This window comes from Nipponia nippon, unplaced genomic scaffold (assembly GCF_047370975.1).
Source record: "Nipponia nippon isolate SJK-2023a ecotype South Korea unplaced genomic scaffold, ASM4737097v1 scaffold_6, whole genome shotgun sequence".
Classification (NCBI taxonomy): Eukaryota; Metazoa; Chordata; class Aves; order Pelecaniformes; family Threskiornithidae; genus Nipponia; species Nipponia nippon.
This window is the reverse complement of record NW_028262380.1, coordinates 30,291,109-30,316,541: the sequence shown is the minus strand read 5'-3', so window position 1 is coordinate 30,316,541 and position 25,433 is coordinate 30,291,109. Positions and strand designations below refer to the sequence as shown.

Genomic DNA, 25,433 nt, shown 5'->3' with positions numbered 1-25,433 from the left:
ATTACTAGGTTTCTGTCTCAGTGCTGTATGTAAAGAAAAGAAAGGGCTTGGTTTGTCCCTTACACGATCAGGGCACCTGGGATACAGATGGAACCCCAATGGATGCACCCAAACATAAAAAGGCAATCCACGCGTGTGGGATGCACATGAACCCACAGCAGAGTTCATACAAAGTGTAGCTTGAAAGGAACATTCCAGCAACTCAGTAAGTGATTTCATTCTAATTAGAGAATGGTTATTTACGAGCTATTTGCACTATGAATACCACCCTCCATGGAGATTTAATTAAGAAAGATATCTCCATCTCATTTGGCAAGTTGAGTTTATTTAGGTTCCACAGAGCAAAGGGGGGGGGGGGGAGGGGAAAGAAAAAAAAAAAAAGAAGGACAAACCCAACTATTTTCCAAATTCATAGCTTCAGAAGTCACTTATCCTCACCACAAGTAATATAAATAATGAACTGCTTTTTGGAAAACTCTCCCCCCCCTTTTCAGAATTCAGAAAGAGTCTAACTACTGGATGCCACATTTATTCACTAGACTTATAGTCCAGCCTAAGAATTATAGAATTATAGTATACTTTAAAAACTGTATTTAATATGTTCTTGTGTTCTTTCTTGTCTTGCTTATCTGTTTTATGCTTTATTTTTCTCCTCTTGAGGACAGCCTCAACTTTGCTGAGCTCACTTACCACTAACTGATATAATTAAGAAGCAAACAAATTTAATACAGAAATCATTGATATACAAAAGAGGCATTTTTTCCAAATAATATCTGGATTTTCATCATTTAGTCTCGCAAGGCTAAACAAGAGAAACCTGTATTTTTTCATAGTAATGACATATCACAAATCCATTTTCTATAAAAATTCTGTTTACAGAAAGGCCCAAGCACAGAGAAAGCTGATAAACAGCCCATCACATTGACAGGCTAATTTCTCTGAAAGCAAAATTCATTTAATTGTAATGTACTCTTTAGTAATAACCCAAAAAGCATAAATGGAAGTTAAAAAACTAAGTGCTTCTGACAGAACAAAGTTTTGTGATGGAGAGCTATTTCTAGGTATTACTGGAATGAGAAAATACCAGTTTTTGCATCCAGCTTGTAAATGAAACTTCTGCTTATTTCTCTGCTACTGAAGAAACACTATCTCACAGTCCTTGAAAAATGACGTAAGGAAAAGCACTGGTCTAAAAACCAGTAAGATATCTCTATGACCTGCCTGGTTAGGACAGGTTTGAAATATGTCAAATCCTCTTCATGTTCTAGAAAGCACTATACTCAAAAGAGATTCCTTCAGGTTTTTACTTTAATTGTGACTATGTACACAATGAATCTTTAATTAAGTACCTCTAGAGAACAAACATTCTATTTTATACCATATTGTTTGTATATGATGTGCATTTACTAAACCATTTCCATTATGTTCCAACTCTTCCTTCAGGGTTACACAACACTTTATGCTATTCAACAGCCCTAAATATCACAGGATCAAGACAAGAGGTTCAGGTGTCATTTCTAAACAGCTAATAGCTCAGCTACGATTAAGACAGTCATTGTTTACAAATTCAAGCAAAATTTCTCACACAGACATAACATATGAACAAGCACCGAATTTTTCTTTAAATTAAACATTTGGGATGCAATTCTAGTGAAGCAGTAACTTTTATTGGCTGGTGAGCAATAATTCTGTTTCTATTTTGTAAACTACAACCTCCACATTGGTAATGAGTAATATTCTTGCTAAACCTACGATTTTTTTTTTTATTTCAACTGCAATCATATGCAAACATCTACTGCACTGAAACAAAAAAGGTAAAAACAGTAGGCACAAAATTATTTTAATGTTTGTTCACAAACAAATGAAAAAAAAGCGAGAAACATTATCTGTCCTCAGACTTCCCATTAAAGAGAAATATGTGCTGCAGTATCTATGTGTAAAATCATCCACGAAGTGATGCTGCAGCCCTGACTAGTAAATGGGGAATTAAAAGGTTACATTAAGATCATGCCCTGATTTTTTTTTCCCCTTACCTTAATTTGGGTGATTTGTCCCTCCTATATTGTTCCTGCCACTTTCTGATGCCTGAACTGGCTTTTCTGGAGACAGTGCTTGTCTGTGACTGAGAAGAGGTGCTGCTTCTGGTGAGTTAAATTGCCTAGGTCTTTCTTTTCTTTTCTGCTCTTTGAGTTCCTCTTCTCATGCCTGGCTCCTTATCAATCCCCACACCAATGCTGCTACACCTGGTTGCATCAGTTTTCCCTCCATTTCACCAAATATATCAACTACTGCTAGAAGCTGAGAGAAATTTTACTGCTACATCAGAAATGCTTCCAGCAATTTCACAACCAAGATTCACAATTCACAATTTCACAACAAAATTCACAAATATTGCAAACGCCTCACGGCATAATGGCAATTATTTTAAATTATCAAAGAGCTGGATTGACAAAAAAATTCTGCCTATCTAAAACTAATTGTTTAAAGAAGAAAAAAAGTCCAATCCCATAAAACACTGCCTGGTTATAAAGAAATTAGTAATACAGGTTTTTATATACAGAAAATAGTAGCTGTGTTCTGGAGAAGTCATTCAAGTAGTATATATAATCCATACAGTTAAGACTTATTCATTCACTGAGCTACTCTCAGACTTTTAAGCGTACAATTTTCTTTCAAAATCTCTTCTGACCATTTGGTAGAAATACATTTTTCTTTACACAAGAATTTATTTTAAGCAAATGTATCCAAAGGAGCACAGATTAAATATGGAAAAAAGTCAATTTTTCCATTGTAACAACTTACAGTATTCATACTAAATGTATACAAACCAACCTAGTCTAACCACTGGAATGCACAAGTGATACAACTGGAAATGTACCACTTTGTTTCCTCTTTATGCAACAGACCAACTTCGCTTACCGGCTTCTCATTCTTAAAGATACACAGGTTTCCCCACCTTTGCTAAGGTAAACTTAGTTCCTGGAGAAAACAGACACGTCTTTATTTTCTCTGGAAAGCTCTGTTTAACAACCAATATACTAACTTTAAATGTTTAAAAATCAGAAAGATGGTCACTTAAACTTGGGATTGCTAACTTCAGGCAGAAAAAAAAAAAGTATCACATAAAAATATGGTATAAAGACATCTATGGTAAGATAAGATTTACCCTAGCTAGAGCATACAACAAAGATTTTACTTACGGTGCCTACACCATGCACATGTATGACATTATTGTATTAAGCTTTCTCACAACAAATGCAAATTTCAGAGAATCACAGAATTTAGGCAATGCATTTTTTCTACAACTTTAAGCTTAACTACATTTTAATATCGTGAGCATTAACTACTTTCTAAAGTATTTTAGAGATTCTCTGTCCACCAATGAGATGCATAAAGAACTGAAATCCTGTAACAAAATCTGTACTAGATACAGATTTGGAATCCTTACTCTGTGAACAGTACATTCAAGTCTGAGAACTCCATTACAACAATATCACACATCAGAAGCCATTCAGAAAAGTGAAAAAAAAAAATAATTACAGGGTTGGTACAAAGTTTTGAAGACTTTTACTACTTCTGAGACAAAGAAAAATGGAGAAGAAAAATAAAAAAGCACTGAAATCTACTAAAAACAGAGCAGTATAACCTGATAGCTCAGAGAAGAATTTCAGCTACCAGGAGGAATATTCTAGGAGTGAAAGAAAAATGCAGGCAAGAGTATCAAGCAAGATTTTTTTTCCACCCAAGAAAAATGTATTTGGGTGTTGAACTGACTCTGAAAGGATGGAATAATTGAATACGAGTGCCTCTGAATTAGTCAAGGCACTTATGGATGCAGTGCTAAAGACAAGTCATAGATGCTAATCTTTAACTGTTGATGACAAAAGTGTACAACCTGCTCCACCTCTCTTACTGCCATTTATAATACAATGGCTTTTAATTTGCACAGAACCAAAACTCCTAAACAGGTTCACTTGATAACTGAAGTAAAGCAGAAGCATGGATCCATCCTAAGCTAAGTGCCAGGTATCAAACAGCAGTAGCTTAAATACAAAGGACAGAACTTATTAAAGCCTGGGGCTGGGAGAAGGAGGGAAGAAACACTAGTAAGGAAATAATTTCTCTCATTTCAAAGAAAGTACAGTAAAATATACAAATATGGAGAAGCTAAAGCTACCTTGCAGGAACGAGACTGGGTTCCAGGAATCCTTCCAGTTGTTAAAGTCATAGCTGTCTGATTCTGTCTTGTTTAACTAAAAAAGGTGTGTTAGCAAATACCCATAAAGACACTAGCTAGAAACATTTCGTTGGCCAATCTAATTCTACACGAAAAACACGGTGTCATACATCAACACGCGGATTTTTATAGCTGCCTTGTTATTCGGTCCTGCTGTTTTTTCTCCCCTTTCCTTCTACTTTCTCTTTCCCAAATAGCCAAGAAGGTAGTACAGCATTCACTTGTAATGGTGACTGAAGCCTAAAAGTGATTAGGAGCACTCTTCCCCTCATTTCTACCTGTTAAAGAAACGTATCTTCCTTTTTTCCTACAAAAATCATGAACTTCAAATACATAGATGTAACAGTATAAAAAGTTTTTTGGTCTTGAGTTACAACTGTCTAACTGACCTGTTTGTTGGAATTCCTGATTTGAATAAGGCAGGAGGAGATGTGAAATCAGCTTTGGTCGACTGCACTGCCAACTCTTTCTCCAAATTTCCAGTTCTGCCCTGCTGTACCTTCAAAATAATGTTTCATCATTAGTTTAACCTCAGAAGTGTAGTAGCCCCAACACTCATCATAGCACATAGCCAACACAAAAAGTCCAACTTTAATCGGATTTTTTAAGAACTGTCACCTTTGCAAAGCTAGTAAAATTCTCTATTTTATAAGGATATATTACTTAAGTACTGTGTTTAATATACAAAAGAAGCAATATGCCAGAGAACAAATTATTACAGAAGAGTAGACATTTTTAATATTTATTTTACAAGCATTTCCTTTGGACACGAACAGACCAAACTGATTTTCTTGTAGAATTGCCTGTATGAACAAAATAACATCTTAAAAGACGCAAACTTAACTAAAAAAAAAAAAAATCTTCATAATCTTAATGACAGAGACATCTAACAAGTCTGCTACCCAACAACAAACCATGATACAAGAAACTGAGTGGATACTCCTTCTGCCTTACTGACTATGAGATCTAGTAACCACTTAATTTCCGAGTCATACCAAGAAGTCACCTAATACTCTGTGTTATGCAAACTTTAAAAGATTTCTCATTAGTTCAGATTGAATACTTCAAAAACATACTGCTGTTTCTGAAATACTGCAAAATTCCAGAGACGTGTTATTAAAGCTATGCAAGACCTTTGGTGCAAGTGCTTCAAGTATTGTTTGACTTCAGCAGCACATTATACATGAAAGAAAAACCTACATGGGCCAGCATTAAAGACAAACCTGTACTGATTCAGTTTTTAAAGACACTCCCACTGTACCAACGACATAGCTACATCACTCTACATAGCTAGTTCACTCATGGTATAACATCGTATAGGCTGTGATCTCACAGCTTCTTGTGGGCAAGTGAACTACTAAACTTTTGCAGAATCTCACTTCTAAACACAGGCACCTTTTTCTCAAACCCACAAAAATGCACATAGTTAAGATTAATTAAAAATTGAATTAAACATTAGTATCCAGAAATATGGAAAAAAAAAAAAATACTGAGTAAGTTTAGTTTAAGTATTTATCTGAAAAATCTGTAAGACTTCTATTAATTAATGAGTAACTGGAAAATGTAGGAGACAAAGTCTTGCCAGTTACAGATGATTAAACCAAACATACCATGTAAATTACATGAGACTTAGTATTTCAGAAGAGTGCAGGTTCCTTGTAAAACACATGATGAACTCTTACAACACAATTATTATCTGTACTGTTTCATCACTGGACCTCCAGAGAGTCAATATTGAGCTAGAAATAGGGGAAGCTTTGGTTTGGAATACTCATCCTTCTTCCTTCAGGACAACAGTTCAGAGAAGTTTGAGAGTGTAGTCAGCTGCAAATCGTAACTCCCATTGCCCACCATTTCCACCATTCCATAATGCTATTATAATGATAATCGAGGAAGGCAAAAAGCCCCAGGGAGCTTTTGATCTGTTCTTGCTAAAATAAAGTCAAAATGACTGGATACCCTCAAATAGCACATGAGGGGAAAGAAAAATACCTGTCTGCAATTGACACTTCTGTCACAGGAGCATATGGAAGAAAGCAACAAACAGTTCCAAACCAGTTTAATGACAGTTGAAGAACAAAAATTACTGCATATTGAAAATAAGCAAAACGAATAACTTCTGTATTTTAATTTCAACTTTAGTATCAAACAAAAGAGTAAATGAGAGAACGAGAAGTTGAAAAAAATGCTCAATCCTTAAGATAAATGCCATCATATAGGTTTTTCTGCTCTCTGAAAATCAGCATTTCCGAACAGAAAAATATTATATATCACTTGATTTATTGCCATCTAATCCCAAAAGGACAACAGAAAAACATGGAAGATTGATTTTCACATCTCAGAGTTGCCTACGATAAGTGTTACAAAACACATTAAGAGCTACACGGCCACAGGAAAAATAAACATGTCATAGTCTACAAAAGCTTCCCCAGGACATCTGCACAAATTCTTTAATCTGCACAAACAAATGCACTACAACTAAAAATAAACCATCACATAAAGAAAAATTAGTTTCACTAGGAAATTTGTTAGTTCACCAGGCCACTAACTCACGTGCTTGCAGAAGGGTGACGAACAAAACAACACTTTTTAATTAGCATTTTGTGACACACGCAGAAAGTCACCGATGTAAGATGAGAGTCTGAAATAATGGCTATGTCCATTTCAGTTGTTCTTCTATCCGTCTGTGGTGGCATGGGAAGCAATACTCAACAAAAATGAGAGCAACCAACAAAAGTTTACTAAAATTCACCTTAAAAAGATGGTATCTGCCATCGAGAATCTCTGCACTTGGTCTTACTTCCATAGCATTGTCTTCAGCCTAAGTTAAATAACACATTGCCCATTAAGATACCGTACAACTCTTAAGTGATGGGCCACAATCTGAATAATGGTACAGATGCAATCTAGCTGTAGCTAGTCTGTCACACTATCCACGCAAACTGCCAGTAAAGCAACACAGAAACACTCTAGGCTCAGGGTGGGGAGTCAGGTGCAAACTCTAACAAACACACTGAACTGGGCAGAACAAGCTTCTGACACACAAGCAGCTTTACAGGGAAAAAAGCATGTAGAATACCACAAAAGTTGTACTAATTACCGTAATTTTATTTGTGGTTGAGGTAACTGGTAAAATTTCAAGACCCATTCGTATTCTCTTTTGTTTTTCACAGTAAGCTTTCCAGGTATCTTCATTGAACCCATAGTTGAAATAATCAGAGAGATCAGCCCCTTTAAATAGAAAAGCGTAGGTTTTTAGGACATTACAAAGTTCATCTTTTCTTTTCTTCACTGAAAATACATACACCTCTTGATAACATCAAAATGGATTAGGTATTGATCTAAAAACATACTACTGAAATGTACAATACAGTCTTACATCAGTAAACATAGAGTATTCATGGCTAAGACTATAAAAATGCTAAAATTTAGTCAGAAAGAGTATCTCGCCTAGCATCCTGTCTCAGGGATGAAGAGTAGATAGTTACAGAATATCACAGGATATTATAATCCCTGTATCTTTACAATAGGATAAATGTAAAATCTACAGGTTTGCTGAATGTTCAAAGAAGAACCACTCCCTTTTGCTTGTTCTGTATTGACTCCTCATTTAGTTTCGACTCCTAGTCTCATTTGATGCCACAAAGTACTTTTGTGAGAGACCAGACATAACTCAAATGCACAGAATATGTTTCAAATAGCTAACAGTTCAAACACCCGAATATTATCAAAGGCTTCTTTTTTCTATTTTGTAGACACTATTTGCATTGCCAAAGCAATATACAAACACTAGAAAAAACTATACACAGCAGCAAGATGTACTGCCACTAAAAAAAAAAACCCACCACTGGTATTAGGCAAGTCTGGCCAAATCACTTGAGCCAACCAGACAATACACACAGGAGACTTATTGAAAGCCCATGTGGAAGAAGCCAAGCTGCTGCTTCTTCAAAGCTTATGGACGTCTATGCGTGAACACAAAGAAGCATAAGGAGTTACGTTTCATCATTCTTCATGCTCAAACTGCTAGAACTGTTTTCTGTTCTGCTTTATCTTCTGCCCTATGGCACAGACCAATGGTAGTAATCTCCACAGAAATACAGATTTCTGAGGAGAGTTCAGGATATACATGTATTTTAAAAAAATAAAGGGCATGTCCTACAGTCTCTTTTTGCTGACATATGTGCAGGATGTATACTAAGAAACATGGCACACCCTCACACACTGTAGCACAGCACAAAGGCAACAAGTAACTTAGCTGCTTTTTCCAAGTTACATTGTACGGTATCTTCTAGCTATAGAGTAGATAACAAAGTGAACAGGAATTATTATTAAAATAACCTACTGAATACCTACGTATCAGTTAACATAAACCAGAGCATTACCTGGCTTTCTCCAAGGTTTATCTTCAAAAGAATCTAGATCTACTTCCAGAAGTGGCACACCATTAATACTCCCTGGTGCATCCAGATCCACCCCTTTAACTTTTGCACCTGTGAAGAAAAGTTAGAAAGTTAGAGCCTTCTGTCTCTACCAAATAAAGTTTTAACAGTTGTAACACACTCAAAATTAAGAAGTCAGATTTAAATTTATCAAGAAGTTTTGGAAGTGAAAATTATTTTCTTCATCCAAAACAATCAACCTTTTTTTTTCCATTTTTACTAATAATACTGGGTAAATTTGCTTACCAGAAGATCCATAAGCTCGTCCTCCTGTCTTAATATTGAGATTCACAGGTGCCGCTCCATAACTTAAAGAAATTAACAAAACTGAATTAGACAGAGAAAACTCTTATAACAGAAGAAAACACAAAACAAGAGTTTGCTAGATCCAGAAACAAACTGGACCCAGGCTCAATCGCCATCCTGAATCTCTAGCTTTCCAAGCTGGTAACACTGTAAAAGTAAAGAGATCAGCCTAGGAGGAAGAGAGTGTACCTTTCTATGCTCAGTAGCAACTTCTCCAACTAATAAACAGTTGTGAAGCAAGTCCCAGTCACTCTTCCTGAGTTGAAAGGATAAAGACCTTGATAGAAACAAGAATGGACAGAACCAGAAGAAGAGAGAAAGGAAAAACGCAGTTCATTTAGGGATACAGATGACACTCTGGGCATTAGAGTAAAAACAAAATTAAAAAAAAAAAAAAAAAAAAAAGGGTTTAGACAGATCCTTTTCTCTTTTCATAATTATTCCATTTAATCTGTACAGAAGTGGAAAATACAAGCATTTCTCTACAATGATTGAACGGCTGTCTGTTTCAATGTACTTCTAGAAATCACCTATCCTTGTGACCAACAGAAAAGTATGTAACATTTCACTTTCTGAAATACTTGAGAGCTTTCTTCATAAAAATGCCCTCAGAAATCTAGACACTGAACTGATTTAACTACCTTAGGAATTACAGTATTACTCATTTGGAACATTAAGAGCAAGCTTTCACTACCATTTGCATGCAATATAGCTTATCCTCACAGGTGATATCAACCCATAAACATGAGATTAGCATATAATTAGAAGGTAGTGTACAGTTTACAGTACCACTTCCATGCAGTTTTAGTTTTCATTCAAGTGCTACAACAGTACAAAACTGACACAAAACATTTAACCTTCTGATCTGCCATGATATATTTGTGCATGACTTTGTCAAACAAATCTTAAGGGTTTTTTTAAACAGCAGTTGACTACTACATGAAAAATCATTTAATCCTATAAAATAAAATTGTTATATTGAAGTTAAAATGAACAGCAATGTCGAGTTTGTTTTAGATTACTGCCCTTCCATGAACTTTCTGTCCAATTTGCCCAGAAAAAAAAAAAACCAACATTTTTCAGAAAACAACCATTTCTACATAAAACTTTTTACTCTAATTAGATTTAGGATCATCTGCTCATTGTTTTCTGTATTCATGGAAAGAGCACCAGCAAATCCACTGAGAATATAAATCTAGCTTTGCTTTAGTCTCACAAAATTTGAGGTCACTGCCTACACCACAAGCATACTGTAGTTATTGAAAGCAGACAAATAAAGAACTGAAAGAATTGCTATTTTTTATATTACATTGATTTGCACAGTTAGTTTAGGATATGAAATACTGAAAGTTTAAAAATATTATGTTTCAAAAATGAATAAGTGACCTGCATTTTAAAGCTAAGAACACAATAATATGAGAGTCAGACGTACCTGCAGACCTGTCATAATTCTATTAAGAAATGATGCCCTAGTAACTCTGGCTTTAATAAGCATAAAAACATTAGGATTGTCAAGACAAACAAGCAAACCACTTCCCTCAGAAAACTTTCATGTAATGAAAAATAATATTTCATAATTTGGGGCAAAATTAACATTGTTCAAAAGTGTTCAGTGAAAAACAAGCCCTTTACCGAGACAAGAAGGAATATGGGGCAATAACAGTAGCAAAAAAATTTCTTGTATGGTACAAATGCCTAAACCATGATCTTGAGAAATTACCTCCAGAGACTCGCAGCTCCATCGTGAAGTACATTAAAAACTTATTTGAGCACATCAATAGGAACTGAAACTATAGAGGCCTAACTAGAACTGTATCCACTACAAACAGGACCAAGGACAAATGTTCTCTGTGCTTACCACTCGCAACAAAAATGTCACCATCACAGTAACGACCCTAAAAATGCTATGCAACATAGCCATTCCATAACAAGAAACAACTCTCTACATTACAAACTTAATACAATTATTTCTCAAAATCTTAAAACAAAATTTAACTTGTACAACAGCTCTTCCTTTAAGACATTTCATTGATTTCATTTCACTTTTTTGTTTTCAAGTCACTGTATCATTAAAAACATTGTTAAAGAGCTGAAGAAACCCTAAATTGAGACTAACTATGCATACAATTTGGCATTGACAAGCATTAAAGAGCCTGGATTAATAATTAAATGTAATCTTGAAAGTTCCCCCAGTTAATGTTTGCAAATAACTTACCCATACTGTGGAGCTCCTGTCTTAATATCCCCTATGGTGACTTGAACATCATCTTCATCATCATCACTATCACTATCACTGTCATCCTCAGCCTCTGCCACCTTCTACGAAAGAAAAAGTCACTGCTTAGACAAAAAGCAGTCACTTACCTTTACAGTGGAAAAACAATCCAGACAAAACTACCCATTCTAGAAATCTTCGAAAGAAGAAAATTCTCGTTTTCCTAGACCTCGGAACTGAGTAGCATTAACAGTAAATTTAGTAGGCTCATCTACTGAAATGCTACAAGTATCTGAAACATCTGGATCGAAATAGGGAAGTATCTTTAATACTAAGCTCTGTTTCTGAAACATAACATTTCCTAAATAAGCATAAAATAGTTTCCACTATCTAATATCCTTCTTCCCTCTATCTAGCTCATACACACAGGTTCTACTCTTATCTTGTCACTCAGGAAAGAACTTAAAGATATGCAAGACTAGCTCCTTGCCATCCTCAATGACATATCCAGAGTAACTCAAATAAATGTTTTTCCAGTTGTAAATGAACACTGTGCTTCAGAGAAATCTATTCAGTTCCTAACATCAGAAAACTATATAAAATACTTGAGATTTTTCAGTGAACAGGCTGAAAAAAACAGATACAAGAGCACATAGCATGCTGCTCTGTGCCATAGCATTCAAGCTTGCTGGTAAATAAAATAGTCATGTCAGTTCATACCAAGAGTTCATCTAGTACAGTGTTTTGGATTTGTTTGGTGTTTTGGTTTGGTTTTCCCCTCCCAGAAATCTCAGGGGAGAGAAAAAACAGGGCAAACACATATGACGCTCCTCCCTAACACTTTCCTGCTGATTATTATCAGCTCAGGGCACTTCCTAAGCCACTTATGGTTTGTCTATTTAGTAACCCCCAATGGATCCTTCTCTCAAGTACTTGCCCAGACTTCCCTTGGACTCATATAAACTCCCAGCAGTGACACTCTCTTTGGCAAGGAGTTCCATAGCACTGTCTACTGCATGAAGATCCAAACTATTTTCTGTGTTTTCATCCTGGCTCCTACAACTTGCATTTAACAGTCCTAGTTCTTGTATGGAAGGAACTGTGAGGAGTCAATCCTTATCTGTAGTCTTCATACGTGATTCTGTTAGCATCCATCATATCCTACATATGCCTGTCTTCCAGGCTGAGAAGTCCTTGCCTACTCAGCTGTTCCTTGTATGGAAGCTATGTTGATTAATTACTCCTGCTGCTCTTCGTCTCTGAACTTTTTTCAGTTGAAGTAAAGACTTTACAGCATGAGGGGAACAGAACAGCACGCAGAATTCAGGGTGCAACTGAACCATGAATTTATGGTATAATGATATCTTCCACTTTGTTCTCTATTCGTTTTCTGCTACATCCTAAGGTTTAACTGCTTTTTAGACTCCAGACAAGCACTTAACTGTCAATTTAATGGATCTTTCTACATATCTTAGTGCATCCCTCCTAAGCAGTAACGATCAGCTCAGAGACTACCATTTTATTTGTAAACCCGTTTTCCTCCCATGAACATCGCTCTTCTTTTTCTATACAGAATTTATTTCTTAACCAGTCAATCCTTCACAAACAGTCCTTGCTCTTACTATCTTGAAGAACTCTGTAACATCAGAAAACTTGTGATCCCACAACTTACCCCTTTTCCAAGTAATTTATGAACACATTGAACAGCACAGGTTATGCAAAACATTCCAGAGAATCCCCACTGGAGGTGACCTTCCTTCAGTGTAAAAACTGAACCTTTACTTCTACTCTCTGTTTTCTATCTTTTGCACATCAATTATCCATGTGGGACTCATCCTATAGCTGCTTAGTTTTCTTAAAATCCTTTGGTGAGAAACTTCTTAAAACCTTTGTGGAACCCAAGTGAACTTTATCAACCAGATCACCCTTATTCACACACTCGTTGAATCCTTCAGCAAGATGCTGAACTTACAGCAGCCAAGTTGATTCTGCCCAGGTAGCCTGCAGTTAACCAAGCACAGCTGAGCTCTAGCCTTTATCTATTATATCGTCTGTTAACCTGCCTGGTACATAAATTAGACAAAAATAAGCAGCTGCACAGAAGATAAGATGTTGGAGTGCAGTTCACCCTTGCTATACAACATTAATATAATTTACATAACAATTAAGAGTCTAATAAAGGGGGGGGGGAAGTCTAGATCAGTATAGATATTCTGTAAATGACAGCTGAAGACAGAAGACAAGTGTTTCAATGCCCCACTGCTGAAAAGTACAAGTTCATCACTCTCAACACACAAGGTAACCCACACAGTAGAGAGCCATTACAAATGCATCGAACAGAATATAAAATTTTGTCTGGAGCACGTACCTTTTCAACCAAAACCAACTCCACCTATAAACAATGATTTCTTAGTTCCCTCCTCACAGAAATATTCGCTTTTTCTTATTCAATCAACTTGAACACCATCCATTTTTCTAAGTTGCTGCTGACCCTTCATATGCACCTTTTACCATGAAGTTCTCAATTTTATGGAGATGTTCTAATGACAGCCTAACAACGCTAGGCTTTATATAGGTGAAAAACAGAAAGATATGCAAGTACGAGGAAACTGCACCACTGAGGATTTTCAGAAACATTTTAAAATCAGCAAGTCCAAAAAAGTATACTATTGTCTCGTTGTACCTAACATATTAAATCTACTGCCCACATGCAGTATTAGCATCAGCACAAAAAGCCTTTGGTGCACTTAAAATAAAGAGCTTTTCAGTTTAAACAACCAAAATATTTTTTAAAGTTTTTATAAGGTTTTTTTCCCCAATTTTAAATAAGTTGTACTATCTTTCATAAATAAAGTGTTAGACTTACTGAAAAAAATATACTTTTGAGAGAAGCCAGTCCTTAAAACTTGCACAAATATCATGATAACAATTTCTGCAGCACTTAAGAGAATTCTTGCAAGATACAAGCTAAAAAATCCCAGTGAAGTAAAATTAGTATTTTTTCATAGAACAGATTTAAACTGTTCCCATTCACAGTAAACTGAGGCCTTTTATCAACTCTGTAACTGTAAATTTCATTTCCTGGTCCTTTCCTTCATCATACTAACACTGAAGTTAGAAGACACACTCAACATTGGAGACTACTACCAAACACGTCTGTTACGTTGCCTCTGAGAGGCACGTGTAATTCATCTCTTGATCCATATTTTCACATAGTTCTGCAAATGCTGATTGTTTATCACTTTCAAAAAAGAAAAGTGATCAGAGCATTTTATTTTCCTATCAGTGAGGAAAAATAGAGACAGTATCATTTTGAAAAGGATGTCTTTCAGGAAAGTCAGCTGTCTTGAAGCACTGTCTTCCCCCCCCCCCCCCCCCGCAAAAAACGGAAGTACTATTCATTTATTTTCTGTAAGATAGATTTAACAAGTGGACTACAGCTGGAAATTGGATTTCCTAATTTAGTAATTTCTACAGAGTTTCTGCAGATAGTGTCAAACACCTTTCGGAGGAAAGAAAAAACAGGCGTACACTTATGCATTAATTCATTTAATTATAAGTCCTAGCCAAATTATGAATACCCCATAAATCAAAACAAATTAAAGAGTATTTCAATAATACATTTAAAACTACCGTTTTCACAACGCCATTTTCTGCAGCTTCCTCTTCATTTCCAGGTGGGGGTGGAGCACTTAAACAAAAACAAACAGAGAAAGATGAAACCAGGTATTTATGCACATATTATTTCACACATATCAGCTAATGATGAAAAAAGCCTTGCTACATCATTCTAGAGAAGAGCCGAAGCTCCAGCTATTTTCTGCATTAATTAAAAAAACAAAACAATATTAAAAAAATGTCTAGACAAATGTAACTTTATATTAGCAGGATAATATTTAGCTATTATAAATCATACTAACTGGATGTTTGTGGAATAGTTGGAAGTAATAAGGCACTACACCTGGATCCTCTTTTGAAATCAAAGTGAAATCTTTCATAATATATGAAGGGAGAATAACAGCTTCCCCCCCGCCCCCCACAGACTGACACTTTCCAAAGACATAATGGAAAAAACATTTAAATACCCATAGGTAATGTTGCACTGAATCAAAATTCCCACATCTGCATTGTGAAATTTTCTCCCACCATATGGAATAGCTACAATACAATGATGAATTCAATTATATTTCAACTGTAGACTGAAAACTGTAAAAATTTTAAAACTAGTGGTCCATCTAAAATCACCGGCACTGGCAAATCCATGCAAACGAGCTGTCTCAGTGGGCTTACCTACTGCTGTTTCTTACACAGCAATATTTTAATTTCCACAGTTCCATTAACTGTTAGGATGTTGCACCACAAAGAGCAGAGTAAGCAGGGACCCATTTAGAAACAATATTCTTTCACTGGAAAGATATTTCTGAAATGGAGTGAGCAACTGCCAATTTTTATTGACTAGAATGATTTTGATGCCATCTTCTATTGGCAAAATACCCACTCATGAGCATTGCACCAAAACTCAACGCAGCCTAGGTATCACCCCAGGATTCAAGCCTGACCATTTCACTTCATCACCCAGTAAAATGACAGACTAGCTACAGAATCTGAATAAAACCTCATGATTTTTATATATACGAAGAATGCCAAAACTGGGAGGCCAGACACCAAAACTTTTAACAGGTAAACTGTCACCACACTTCCAGACTTCCAAACACAATTCAGAAGATGCATAAGCTACCATTTGTTATGCTTTTCAGTCCATAACTATGTACTGAGCCAGCCAAATCACAGGCTAGACACTATTGACCAGAAACTGGAGTAAAACACCACTGTTTCTAAAGATCATTTCGGCTGCCATGCAAATAAATTTCTTTAACAACAGTAATACTGACCAAAGGTGCCAGGTCAAGAAAAGATAACTGAACACAAGGAATCAATTGATATGGAATAGCTTCCAAATAAAGAGCAAATAAATAATTAGAATTCTTTGTCCTGGAAAAGAGGGTTCAAGACGAATGCAACAGAGGTCTAGAATGTTAAGTGACATGGAAAAGGCGACAGGAAACAACTCTCTCTCTTATACTACAAGAACTAATGGGAATCAGATAATTGCATCTAGTAGCTGCTTCAAAATTACATCGTATGTAGTCAAGTGGTGGGGGTCATTACTGCTGTATCACACTGTGCCTGTCAAAAGCTGATGTCAGTTGAAAAAAGCAACTGAGAAAGCTTACGGACAAGAAGTCCACCAAGGATAACTAAACTCAAGAGTTCTCACTGAAAAAAATCTCTGTTGACTGGAAGCATTTATAGAAAATAACAATGCATGTTTTATTGCACTGGCTTCCCCTTTATCTGTTTAATTTATCTTGACAATCAACAATTTCCATAGTTTATCAATTGTGAGACTTTTCATTCAGTATGAGACTCATTCCCATTTCTAGTCAGTCCTTGCTACCAACCTCCATCAACTTAGCTACATTTTCAACAGACCATCTTTGTGCTTTCACTCATACAGCTTCTATTAACTCAAGCAGGCTCCCCTCAACACTTCCAAAGCTTTTTCTAAATTTCTTTCAAATACTCTCTTACCAATAAAAAACCCAACCTCAAAACCCTAAGCAGATGTGTTATGCAACCTGCACATCAAACTAGCTGGTAATCTTCCACTGCTTCCTTGTATTCCTCTTTTCGTAACTACATTGTAAACTCTTTGGGAGAAAGACTGTCTTTTAATTTCTAAATTATCTAGAACAAATGAAGTCCTGGTCCATTACTAAACCTGCAAAGCACAATGATTACAGAAATAAAAGACCTGTTGGCATTTTGTAAGGGCCTATTGCTGTCCATGCAGTTAAAACTTAAAAATAACTTTCATACTCAAGGGTCCCAATTTCACAGGTAAAACCATTTCACAGAAAAGCCAAGTCATTCTAGCAGACCAAACATACTATCTTAAGGGGATTTTCAAGGACACCAGAGTGTGTTCAAGCACTATGGACTTTCAAGCAGCTGGGAAGAAGAATGTAATGAATACAATTTTTGTGCAGCCATGCCACGGGAATTCCAGTTGTCAAGATACTCACCTAGCTTTTTCTTCCTCAGGTCTCTCTGCTTCATTTTCATCTACCACAAGAGAAAAAGAAACACCATAGTTAAGAATAAAATCCCCTTAAAACCAACCGTGACAGGTATCTTGCCATACAGATTATTAGACAACTCTTCCGTTTACAATCGAGACACTTTCATCACGTGTCAATTGCGACAGCAGTCGAGCAGACCCCTGAGCCCTCACAGTGCTCTGTACCCACGGGTCCGCCACAGGGGCAGGGTTTAGTTTACAGGTTTCATCATGATTTGAACGTAAAGAAAGTCCCTAAAGTTGTAAAGAAAGTTTATGCATAAGAGGTTAAAGCTGCTTCAGTACTTCCTGGGAGCGCGGACAGGGGGGTACTGGGGAGAGGCTCGGCCGCCCCAGGGGTGCGTATGGGGCCGGAGGGCCACGCGGGCCTCCCGCCGCGGAGGCCCAGCACGCCTCGGCCTGCGCGGGCAGGGCAGAGCGGCCGCAGACCTTCAGCGCCTCAGCGACCGGCCGCCGAGCGCCGGCGGGGGAGGGGGCAGGGAGCCACCGGCGCGGCGGGGAGGGGGCCGCGGACAGCCCCGGGACGGCGCCGCCGGAGGGCTGGCCAGGAGGAGGGGACTGAGCAGCCGCGGGGGTGGCGGGACGGGGCGACCCTTTTAAACGGCCGCCGGCCAGCGCTGCTGGGCGGGCAGGTGCGGGCCGCGCTCCACCACGGGCCGGCCTGGCGAGGCGGCGCACGCCGCGGCCTACCCTCACCCGCCGCCGCGGCGGGGCAGAGCGCCGGGCCGGCGGGCGGGGGAGGTGGGCTGGGGACGGGGGTCGGGGAAGGTCCGTACCGCCATAGAGCCACTCCTCCTCCTCGTCCCCGGCGGCCCCGCCGAGGTCCGCCGACAGCCGCTCCACCTCGCCGGTAGACATGGCCGCCTACCCGCGGGACGCGAGGGCCCAGGCCCGGCGGCGCCGGGGCCTCCCGCCGCTGGGCAGCACCGCCGCGCCGCCCCGGGCCTCCGCCGGCGCCTCGGGCCGCGACCGGGCGGCGGCCGGGGGGTTGCGAGCGCCCGCCCGGCCCAACGCCACCGCTCGCGGAGGAGCCGCCGCCGCCTGCTCGGCGCTTCCCCTCCCCCGCCAAGTGAGTGACACGCACAGGAAGCGGGCCCGGCCCGGCCCCGCGGCGCCCTGGGCACGGGCATGCGGGGGGCGGCCCGGCGGCGCCCGGCCGCGCAGGGAGGGCAGGGAGGGCAGGGAGAGCGGGCGGGCGGGCGGCGAGGAGACGTGGCCGGGCGCGGCCCGGCGCCCTCCGCTCCCCGAGGGGCCATGCCGGGCCGCGAGTGGGGAGAAGTGGAGGGGCCTCCACGCTGCCCGCGGGAGGAGCGGGCCGGGCCGGAGGGGAAGAGGGAGAGCGGCCGTGCGGCCGGGCCGGGCCCAGCCCAGGGCTGCCCTCCCCCCGGCGCCGGCCCCCCTACCCCGGCCGGGCTGGCGCGGCCGGTCCCCGCTCTGTGCGCTGCTAGTCGCCGGGACTCACCTCGGCTGCGCCTTGCCCGCGCTCCCGAGGCGCGGCGTGCCTGCGGGAGCCGCCTCTCCGTCCTCCCGCTGCCCTTTGTCTCCGCCGCTCTCGGCGGTCCCTGTGCTGCTCTGCATCCCCAAACGCCCGTCCGTCTCCTCGGCAGGGATCGCCGGCAGCGTGGCGATCTCCTCTAGGACTTGCTCGCCCATCTCCAGGAGCAGGACTCGGCCAAACACACGGACAGCCCGGTGCCGTGCTGCTCCTGGCGGCTGGTGGCAGCTGCCGGGGGCGAGCGCAACCACAGCATAAACACGCTGCTACTTCTGCTAGCACTGGCCTAGCTCTCAGCTCAGGGACTCTCCCAGCTGGAGGTAATATTTTAGGCTTAACAACTCTTCATAGTTCCCCCCCCGCAAATTGCCTATTTTTAGCTCCGGTAAGGATTTAACATTCAGTGTGCTGTGAATGTTCCAGAGTGGAACTATTCATTTCATGAAGAAATGGCTCTATTTTAAAAGCGGTGGGAAGTAGCAAGCCATGTTTACTGATGATTTTCTCACTTTACATCTGTGAATGCTGCATTAACAACTGCAAGATTCCTTGGAAAATTTAAACACCAACAACTGTCAAAACAAGTTTTGACCAGTTGTGTGGACAAATGGAGTCTTCAGTGTCTTAGGATGTTTGTGAAAACTAAAAAAGGGACCCCTCTTTCACAGCAGGACAGTTTGTGAAAAATCAGACCCGAGGGCTTGACTGCGTTATGAACACATCACAACTCTGGGTGGGGGAAGCTTATTCTTTGAATTGCCTGCATAGAGGACCTTGTTTTAAAGTTTTATATATGGCATGACATTTCACTGGAGTTCACATGAACAAATGACTTTCTCAAAAGGCATTTTTTTTCCCCTGAAATTAAATGTTTGGGTGTCATATACATATCATGAATTATGTGGTATAATTGGGTAGGTTTTCATCATGCAATTCCCTTTTTTATAGATATAATAGTGGAATCACCAAACGTGTTTTTCACCCAGAACACTTTTAGACACTTGTTTCTCATAAAACAAATTTGTATTGCAGTACCTCTTACTGGGCATGAGTATCTTTCTTCATTTTCATTCCTCTTCTGTTCACTTGGCCATTTAACACACTTCTGGCCAACATTAAAGGACATGGTAGAACTCTAATAATTAGTTTCCTTTGACTGCAGACACAAGGACAAAGAAAGAAAATACACTTGTGGAAAACACCACAAAGAGAAATCGGGAGTAGGCACAGAACATAAAATCTCTTAAAGACATCAACGCAGATCCTCAAAGCAGTTTTCCTCGTAGAAGCCTTTAGATAGACATCCCATTGAGCTGGTGGTCACATAAGAATCCATCTTGAACAGCTTGAGCAGGTTGAACATTGGAAGCTGGAACAAGAAGGCTAAGTCCTGAAAATAGCTGCCAGCCTTCCTTCCACCGCTCCCAGGAGGATCTTTACCTGCCTCTGGCTCTGCTTGGACAGAGAGGGTGCTCTGAACCCGTTTCTTGCTTTGCTTCCAGAGTGCTGGCCTAGGTGGCATTTCAACTTCTGCCCTCAAAGATAAAAACTCCCACCAGTCCCAGGCTCTGGAAGGGGCCTTGCAGTTTCTCCTTACCGCTGTGCAGAGGGAGAGCAGCAGTTGGGGCCTGAAAAAAAGGCTTCTCCCAAGGCCCTGAGCAGCTAAAAGGCTGAGGACAGAAGACAACCTTTTTGTGAGCTGCGTAAACATCTGACTCATGGGTTACGCTCCAGAAACCCCCAACAAGATAACAATTTTAGAGGAACCCTTTAATACAGTTCTTCTAACGCAGCAGTTGTAAATTTACACGTGGGGTAAAATAAGCTGTAAAAACTACTTAGATAATTTTGTTTTGTAATTTAACCACTATGCTTTAAACTGATTAACTTCATTTTGTCTTCTGGCTAGTAATCCTTTTTTTCAATGTTGGCATATACAGAACTAGTTGCAATCTCTACAGTATTTATAAAGTAAAAAAGCTATTTGTTTTCTTAAAAAAGCATCTGCTGTTTTTTGACAGTATGTCTGGAAAAAAAAAACCCAACCTTTTAAAAATGGTAACTAAAGAGTTGGACAAGCCATAATATATCTAGCTTTTGTCCATGGCACTCAAGCGTAAAGCCAAAGCTCATAATCTCCGAGGTAATTCAGTCTGAGAGGAGGATAATTCTACTTGTATATAAGCCCAGGGGCCCAGTGGTTAACCATCCCCAATCCTTTCTTGGCATTCATTTTTCAAATCAAAATAGTCAAGAAGGCTATTAACTTACATATTTTTTTAGCATCATAAAGTTATACGCCCTAAGGTTAAAATAACAGATTGGGGTTGGAACAGCACAAAGACACAAGTCTGAGTTTGGAAGAGGGAAGAATGCATCGGGGTAGGAATGTGCAGGGAGCAGACTGGAAGGAGAGGATTTAATTTCATTACTGGAAATCTGATGATTCCACATATATTTGTGTTTTTCAGTGTTCTGAAACCAGCTGAACCTGCAAGAGACCTAAGAAGACCAGTTAAGATAGTGGATGAACTAATTAAATCATTTGTCTTTTTGTTATTGCTGATAATTCCACTATATCAGCAAAAGTATCCTCCTCATTCTGCACTAAGAGGTTGCCTGAGTGAAATACCATGTAGAATACAGATTTGCAAGCAAGCCATCCATTCTCTGGGGAGAAGAAACTGTAGATGCATATTAGGGCATTTTTTCTATTTAGCTTTGATTTTGAGATCAAGAGCTTTTTAAAGGAGGAATGGAATTAAATTAAAGTGTCATATGTCTCCAACTCTGTATCATAAAAGCTGCATTTATTAAAAGAGACTTTCTTGTTGCTAGCTCATCAACCACTGGATTTGTTAATACTAACACAAGAAATACAGAATTATAGGACAGGGAATGGCAAGGGAAGTTTCACCTTCCCAGTGCTGTACATTTAAAAAAGTATCAGCAAAACAGTTGTTCTCTCGATATAACAAAGGTACTGATGCAGCACAGAAGAAGCAGTGACATAAAGAGTTGACGCTGAATTGTTTTAACATTTGCCAGGAGCAAGACCAAAGAAGCTCCCAGCCTTTTCAGGAGAATGTCAGGCAAAACTGAAATGTCAGTGCTCAGGCGTCCCTCCTGGTACCGGCCAGGGCTGCAGACTGTAGCTGAGTTTCTAATTCAGACTGTAGGTGAGAGAAACATTCTAATGTTTGTCAGAATGTGGCACTGCCAGCAAAAAGAAGACGCCCCTACCCTCTCCTCCCCCAGAGGTGTATCCCTGCCGTTGCTCTCGCGGTGTAACAGCCCTGGGCGGGAGAACCGGCCGAGGCTAAGCCCTGGGGACACCGAGCCCCGCACCGGGTAGCAGGAGCGTTGCGCGGGCAGCCCTTCGGCAGGCGCCCCGGCTACAGCGGCTCCTCTGGGGACGGGCGGCCCTTCTGGAGGACACGACACCACAGCACAGCACAGCACAGCACAGCCCCCGCGGCAAAGGCCTCACCGGCGCCGCTAACCCCGCCAGAGACACCTGGGCCTCCGTAGCCTCCCTCGGGCCTCTCCCTCCCCACAGAGACCCCGCCGCCGCCAGCCCCCGGCGACCCCGACCCCGCTTCTGTCACGGGGGAGGGACGACACGGCCGGGCGCGCCCCGCCCCTCCCCGCCGGCGGGCAGCCAACCCGCGCCCGCTACGTCATGCCGCGGCGCCGGCGGCGCGCGAGGCACGTGCGGTGTGTTGTGGCTGTCAGCGCCGCCCGCCCTCGCCGCCATGGCGGTGCCGGTGCCGGTGCCGGAGCTGCGGCGGGTGTGCCGGCAGGCCTGGGAGCCCGTGCTCGCCAGGGCGCGCCGGGCCGTCGTCTTCCTGGACGCGGCGTCCGCCGAGGCGCTGCACTGGGGCGGCGGCGGGGCGGGCGAGCTGCTGGCGGCGGGGGCGCTGGCCGTCAGGGCGCTGCCCGCTGAGGCGGGGGAGGCGGCGGCGGCGGCGGCCCGCGTCGTCTTCGTGGTGAGCGGGACGCTGCGGGGCGGCACGGCCGCCGCCGTGCGCGGCGTGCTGGGCCAGGGCGCCGTGCGGCACTGCGTGCTGGTGTCCGGCGGCGAGGCGGAGGGCGGCGGGCCGGCCGAGCTGGAGGAGACGTTGCGGCGGTGGATGGGCGAGGGCGGCCGCGCCGAGGTGGTGCTGCGGGGCCCGCCGCTCCTGGCGCCCGTCTCGGGGGAGCTCTGCCTGCTGCCCGCCCTGGCGGCGCTCCTCCCGCCCCTGCCCGGCTCCGGCGGGCCCGGCCCCGCGGAGGTCGGGCTGGGCGCCCTGCCCGCCGAGCTGCGGGCGGCGGTGCGGGCCCTGGTGGGCGACCTCGACGCTCTCTTCGCCGCCCTGGGGCTGCGGGAGGAGAGCTTCGCCGTGGGGGCCCTCAGCAGGGTCGTCGCCGCTGAGCTGGCAAGCTACGCCCCGGCCAGGAACAGGAGGAGGGTGGCCACCAACAAGGCCTCTGTCGTCTTCGTGGACAGGACGTTGGACCTTGCTGGTAAGAAGTCTACCGCTGGTGGGGCCTGTAATCCCCGCGGGCGCACATCCACCCTATCGGGAGGGTTTCAGATAGTTGGAGGAGTCCTCGTGGCCTAGGAGCATGTGTAACACCGTGGCCGTGGTGGTTGCTCACACATCCTTGCTCCTCAGTGGGTTGTGGAAACCAAGAGCGAAGCAGAAGGCTCTGCTGGAGACACAGGGGTTTGTTTCTGGCACTTCTACTTTGCTGCAAACTAGAGACCTTAGCTCTGCCTGTGTGGCATCCCAAGGTGTGAAGGAAATGGTCTGCACATTTTAGTCTGTGTCTTGTGGGTTACTGTGAAGCATTTCCCAGTGTATCTACTTGTCACCCTTAGCATTATACCTGTCTAAACAGATATACATCTATATATACACTTAGCTATATCTATATGCCTGAAAGTGTCTCAGTATGTATATATATGGTTTTTATATGCTATGCATTGTACTTAGTCTTTGAGTGAAGCAATTGCACGTGGCTGGTGGTGTTAACTTGGAAAACATGTTTGAGTGAAAACAAGACAGAATTGTTTATACAGCACTTTCTGGGAAGCAAATGAGTGTAAGAATGAACCATATGGTAAATTTAATACTGCCAATTAATGCTGAATTGATACAGAAGTTGAGAAGTGTAGAGAGTGGTGTGAGAGTCCACTGGGAAACTGTCAGAAGGAGAATGTCTAGTATTGGAATCAACCTGCAAGCTTGGTAAGCGAGGTGAAGTCTTTTAAGCTGGTAAGATGTGATATCAAAAGGGTGGAAAGGGAAAGAGTGGTTGAACATGTCACCAGCAAGATGCTGGGCCAGTGACCCAGAAAACGTTTGTATCAGCCTCTCGCTTAAGGAATAACCATCTTTCAGAGGAAACAGTAAACTCGGAGAATAATATAGGAGTGGCTGCATTGGCTTACCCCATCATATTGTCGGTAGACCTGCTCACGTATACAGTGTGTGGACCTGGTTCTGTTTCCATTATCTGTAGTCAATAATTTGGATCATAATTTTGCCACTGCAAGTCCCATAGCAAGTGCTTGGCACAATGTTGCACCTGCAGCTCATCTGTTTCTGAATTTTATTCTGTCCTTCTTTTTTTCCCCCTCAGTTTTGGCTTTGTGTATCCTTGCACTGCTGTAGGGTTCCTAACTGTCAACAATGTGCTGAAGAGCAGCTATGGGTCTGGGTGGTTAATGCTGTGCTGTGATTGGGAAGATCGCTGTGAAATCTGCAGAAAAGTGGACTTGGATAAAGAGCCTTGAAATAAAACTGTGAGAGGAGTGCCCGTTTGGGGTGGGCACCCGTGAAAGTGGACAAGGATTCGTGTACTCAGGTGGTGGGAAGAGTTAAAAACAAGAAAGGGAGCCAGAAATTGTGGGTGACAGGGAGCTGCCTGACAAGGAGACTGTTGAGGAGGCATGAAGAGAGATAATTGGTACCAGCTTAAATCTGGGAAGTGAAATCTTGTACTTCAGTAGGAGACCTTTTTTTGGAGAAAACATCAGGGCTGTGATGGGGCAGCTTTAGAGGCGATGCATCAAAGCTCTTGGAGTAAGGATGAGAAATTATTCTTTTTTTTTTTAATATATTCTGTTCAGTATCTGTAACTGAAACCAAGATCCCTTCATGCAACCATTCTTTTGTTGCCAACAAATGTCTCCAGAATTCATTGACAGTTTCATTGAAGCCTTCCTATGCTTTGGACATGATACCATACTCTTGCCATCAAGTACAGTGCAAACTGAAGGAAGAAAAATCTAGTGCATTTCAGAGGTAAATGGACCTGGATGGACCTGAATTTAGTGCCACACAATGAGATTTCTTTCATTGGTTTGCTAGAAATTGTACAGTAAAAAGTACATGAAAATAACAGCATTTAAGTTGTGAAATCAGTTGTCAAGAAGTGGGAAATGGCAGAAATAAGTTGTACCTGAAGCCTTAGTTTTCTTAGGTGTATTCAGCCTTTTATATACTCTCTCCCCTGGCCCCTTACCTCTGACTCCACTGTTTGGCCTTCAGGTGAATGAGTCTGTTGAATTTCAGTCTTACACTTTGTAAAAGCTAAAGCTTCCTATC

At 41.8% G+C, this 25,433-nt stretch overlaps 3 protein-coding genes across 17 annotated transcripts in view; 2 read left to right on the top strand and 1 right to left on the bottom strand.

Moving 5' to 3' along the window:
- Nucleotides 1-18,258, bottom strand: part of FIP1L1 (factor interacting with PAPOLA and CPSF1) — a 41,779-nt gene extending 23,521 nt beyond the window's left edge. For 4 of the 12 annotated variants that reach the window (XM_087738034.1, XM_087738037.1, XM_087738040.1 and 1 more), the window contains exons 1-9: nucleotides 18,119-18,258; nucleotides 17,287-17,326; nucleotides 14,822-14,891; nucleotides 11,201-11,304; nucleotides 8,926-8,987; nucleotides 8,623-8,730; nucleotides 7,338-7,468; nucleotides 6,990-7,058; nucleotides 4,627-4,736 (exon numbers count right to left, since the gene is read on the bottom strand). In XM_087738034.1, coding sequence (XP_087594160.1) covers nucleotides 4,627-4,736; nucleotides 6,990-7,058; nucleotides 7,338-7,468; nucleotides 8,623-8,730; nucleotides 8,926-8,987; nucleotides 11,201-11,304; nucleotides 14,822-14,891; nucleotides 17,287-17,326; nucleotides 18,119-18,200 — 776 coding nt within the window. In that variant the 5' untranslated portion in view covers nucleotides 18,201-18,258. Of the gene's footprint in view, nucleotides 1-4,626; nucleotides 4,737-6,989; nucleotides 7,059-7,337; nucleotides 7,469-8,622; nucleotides 8,731-8,925; nucleotides 8,988-9,842; nucleotides 9,846-11,200; nucleotides 11,305-14,821; nucleotides 14,892-17,286; nucleotides 17,327-18,118 lie in introns of all 12 variants that reach the window. The other 8 variants (XM_087738035.1, XM_087738041.1, XM_087738038.1 and 5 more) reach the window with 5 other exon arrangements.
- Nucleotides 18,199-21,674, top strand: LOC148051400 (uncharacterized). 2 transcript variants are annotated; one of them, XM_087738047.1, is made up of 3 exons: nucleotides 18,199-18,411; nucleotides 18,950-19,157; nucleotides 21,309-21,674. In XM_087738047.1, the coding sequence occupies exons 1-3, from the start codon at nucleotides 18,199-18,201 to the stop codon at nucleotides 21,314-21,316; spliced, it is 429 nt and encodes a 142-aa protein (XP_087594173.1). In that variant the 3' UTR covers nucleotides 21,317-21,674. The 2 variants fall into 2 exon arrangements, with proteins under 2 accessions (XP_087594173.1, XP_087594172.1); XM_087738046.1 differs by lacking the exon at nucleotides 21,309-21,674 and adding an exon at nucleotides 20,000-20,913.
- Nucleotides 21,675-22,566: 892 nt separating this feature from the next.
- Nucleotides 22,567-25,433, top strand: part of SCFD2 (sec1 family domain containing 2) — a 206,153-nt gene continuing 203,286 nt past the window's right edge. For all 3 annotated transcript variants that reach the window (XM_087736208.1, XM_009474289.2, XM_087736209.1), the window contains exon 1: nucleotides 22,567-23,343. In XM_087736208.1, the coding sequence (XP_087592334.1) occupies nucleotides 22,593-23,343 (751 nt within the window). In that variant the 5' untranslated portion in view covers nucleotides 22,567-22,592. The remainder of the gene's footprint in view (nucleotides 23,344-25,433) is intronic.

What these genes read in the sequence shown, in the direction of transcription:
- LOC148051400 (XM_087738046.1), top strand. Translation starts at nt 18,199, where the DNA reads ATGGCCGCCTACCCGCGGGACGCGAGGGCCCAGGCCCGGCGGCGCCGG. An exon ending in CGCTTCCCCTCCCCCGCCAA is followed by an intron (nt 18,412 to 18,949) that starts GTGAGTGACACG and finishes TCTCCTCGGCAG; the next exon opens with GGATCGCCGGCAGCGTGGCG. An exon ending in AGGGACTCTCCCAGCTGGAG is followed by an intron (nt 19,158 to 19,999) that starts GTAATATTTTAG and finishes CTTTGACTGCAG; the next exon opens with ACACAAGGACAAAGAAAGAA.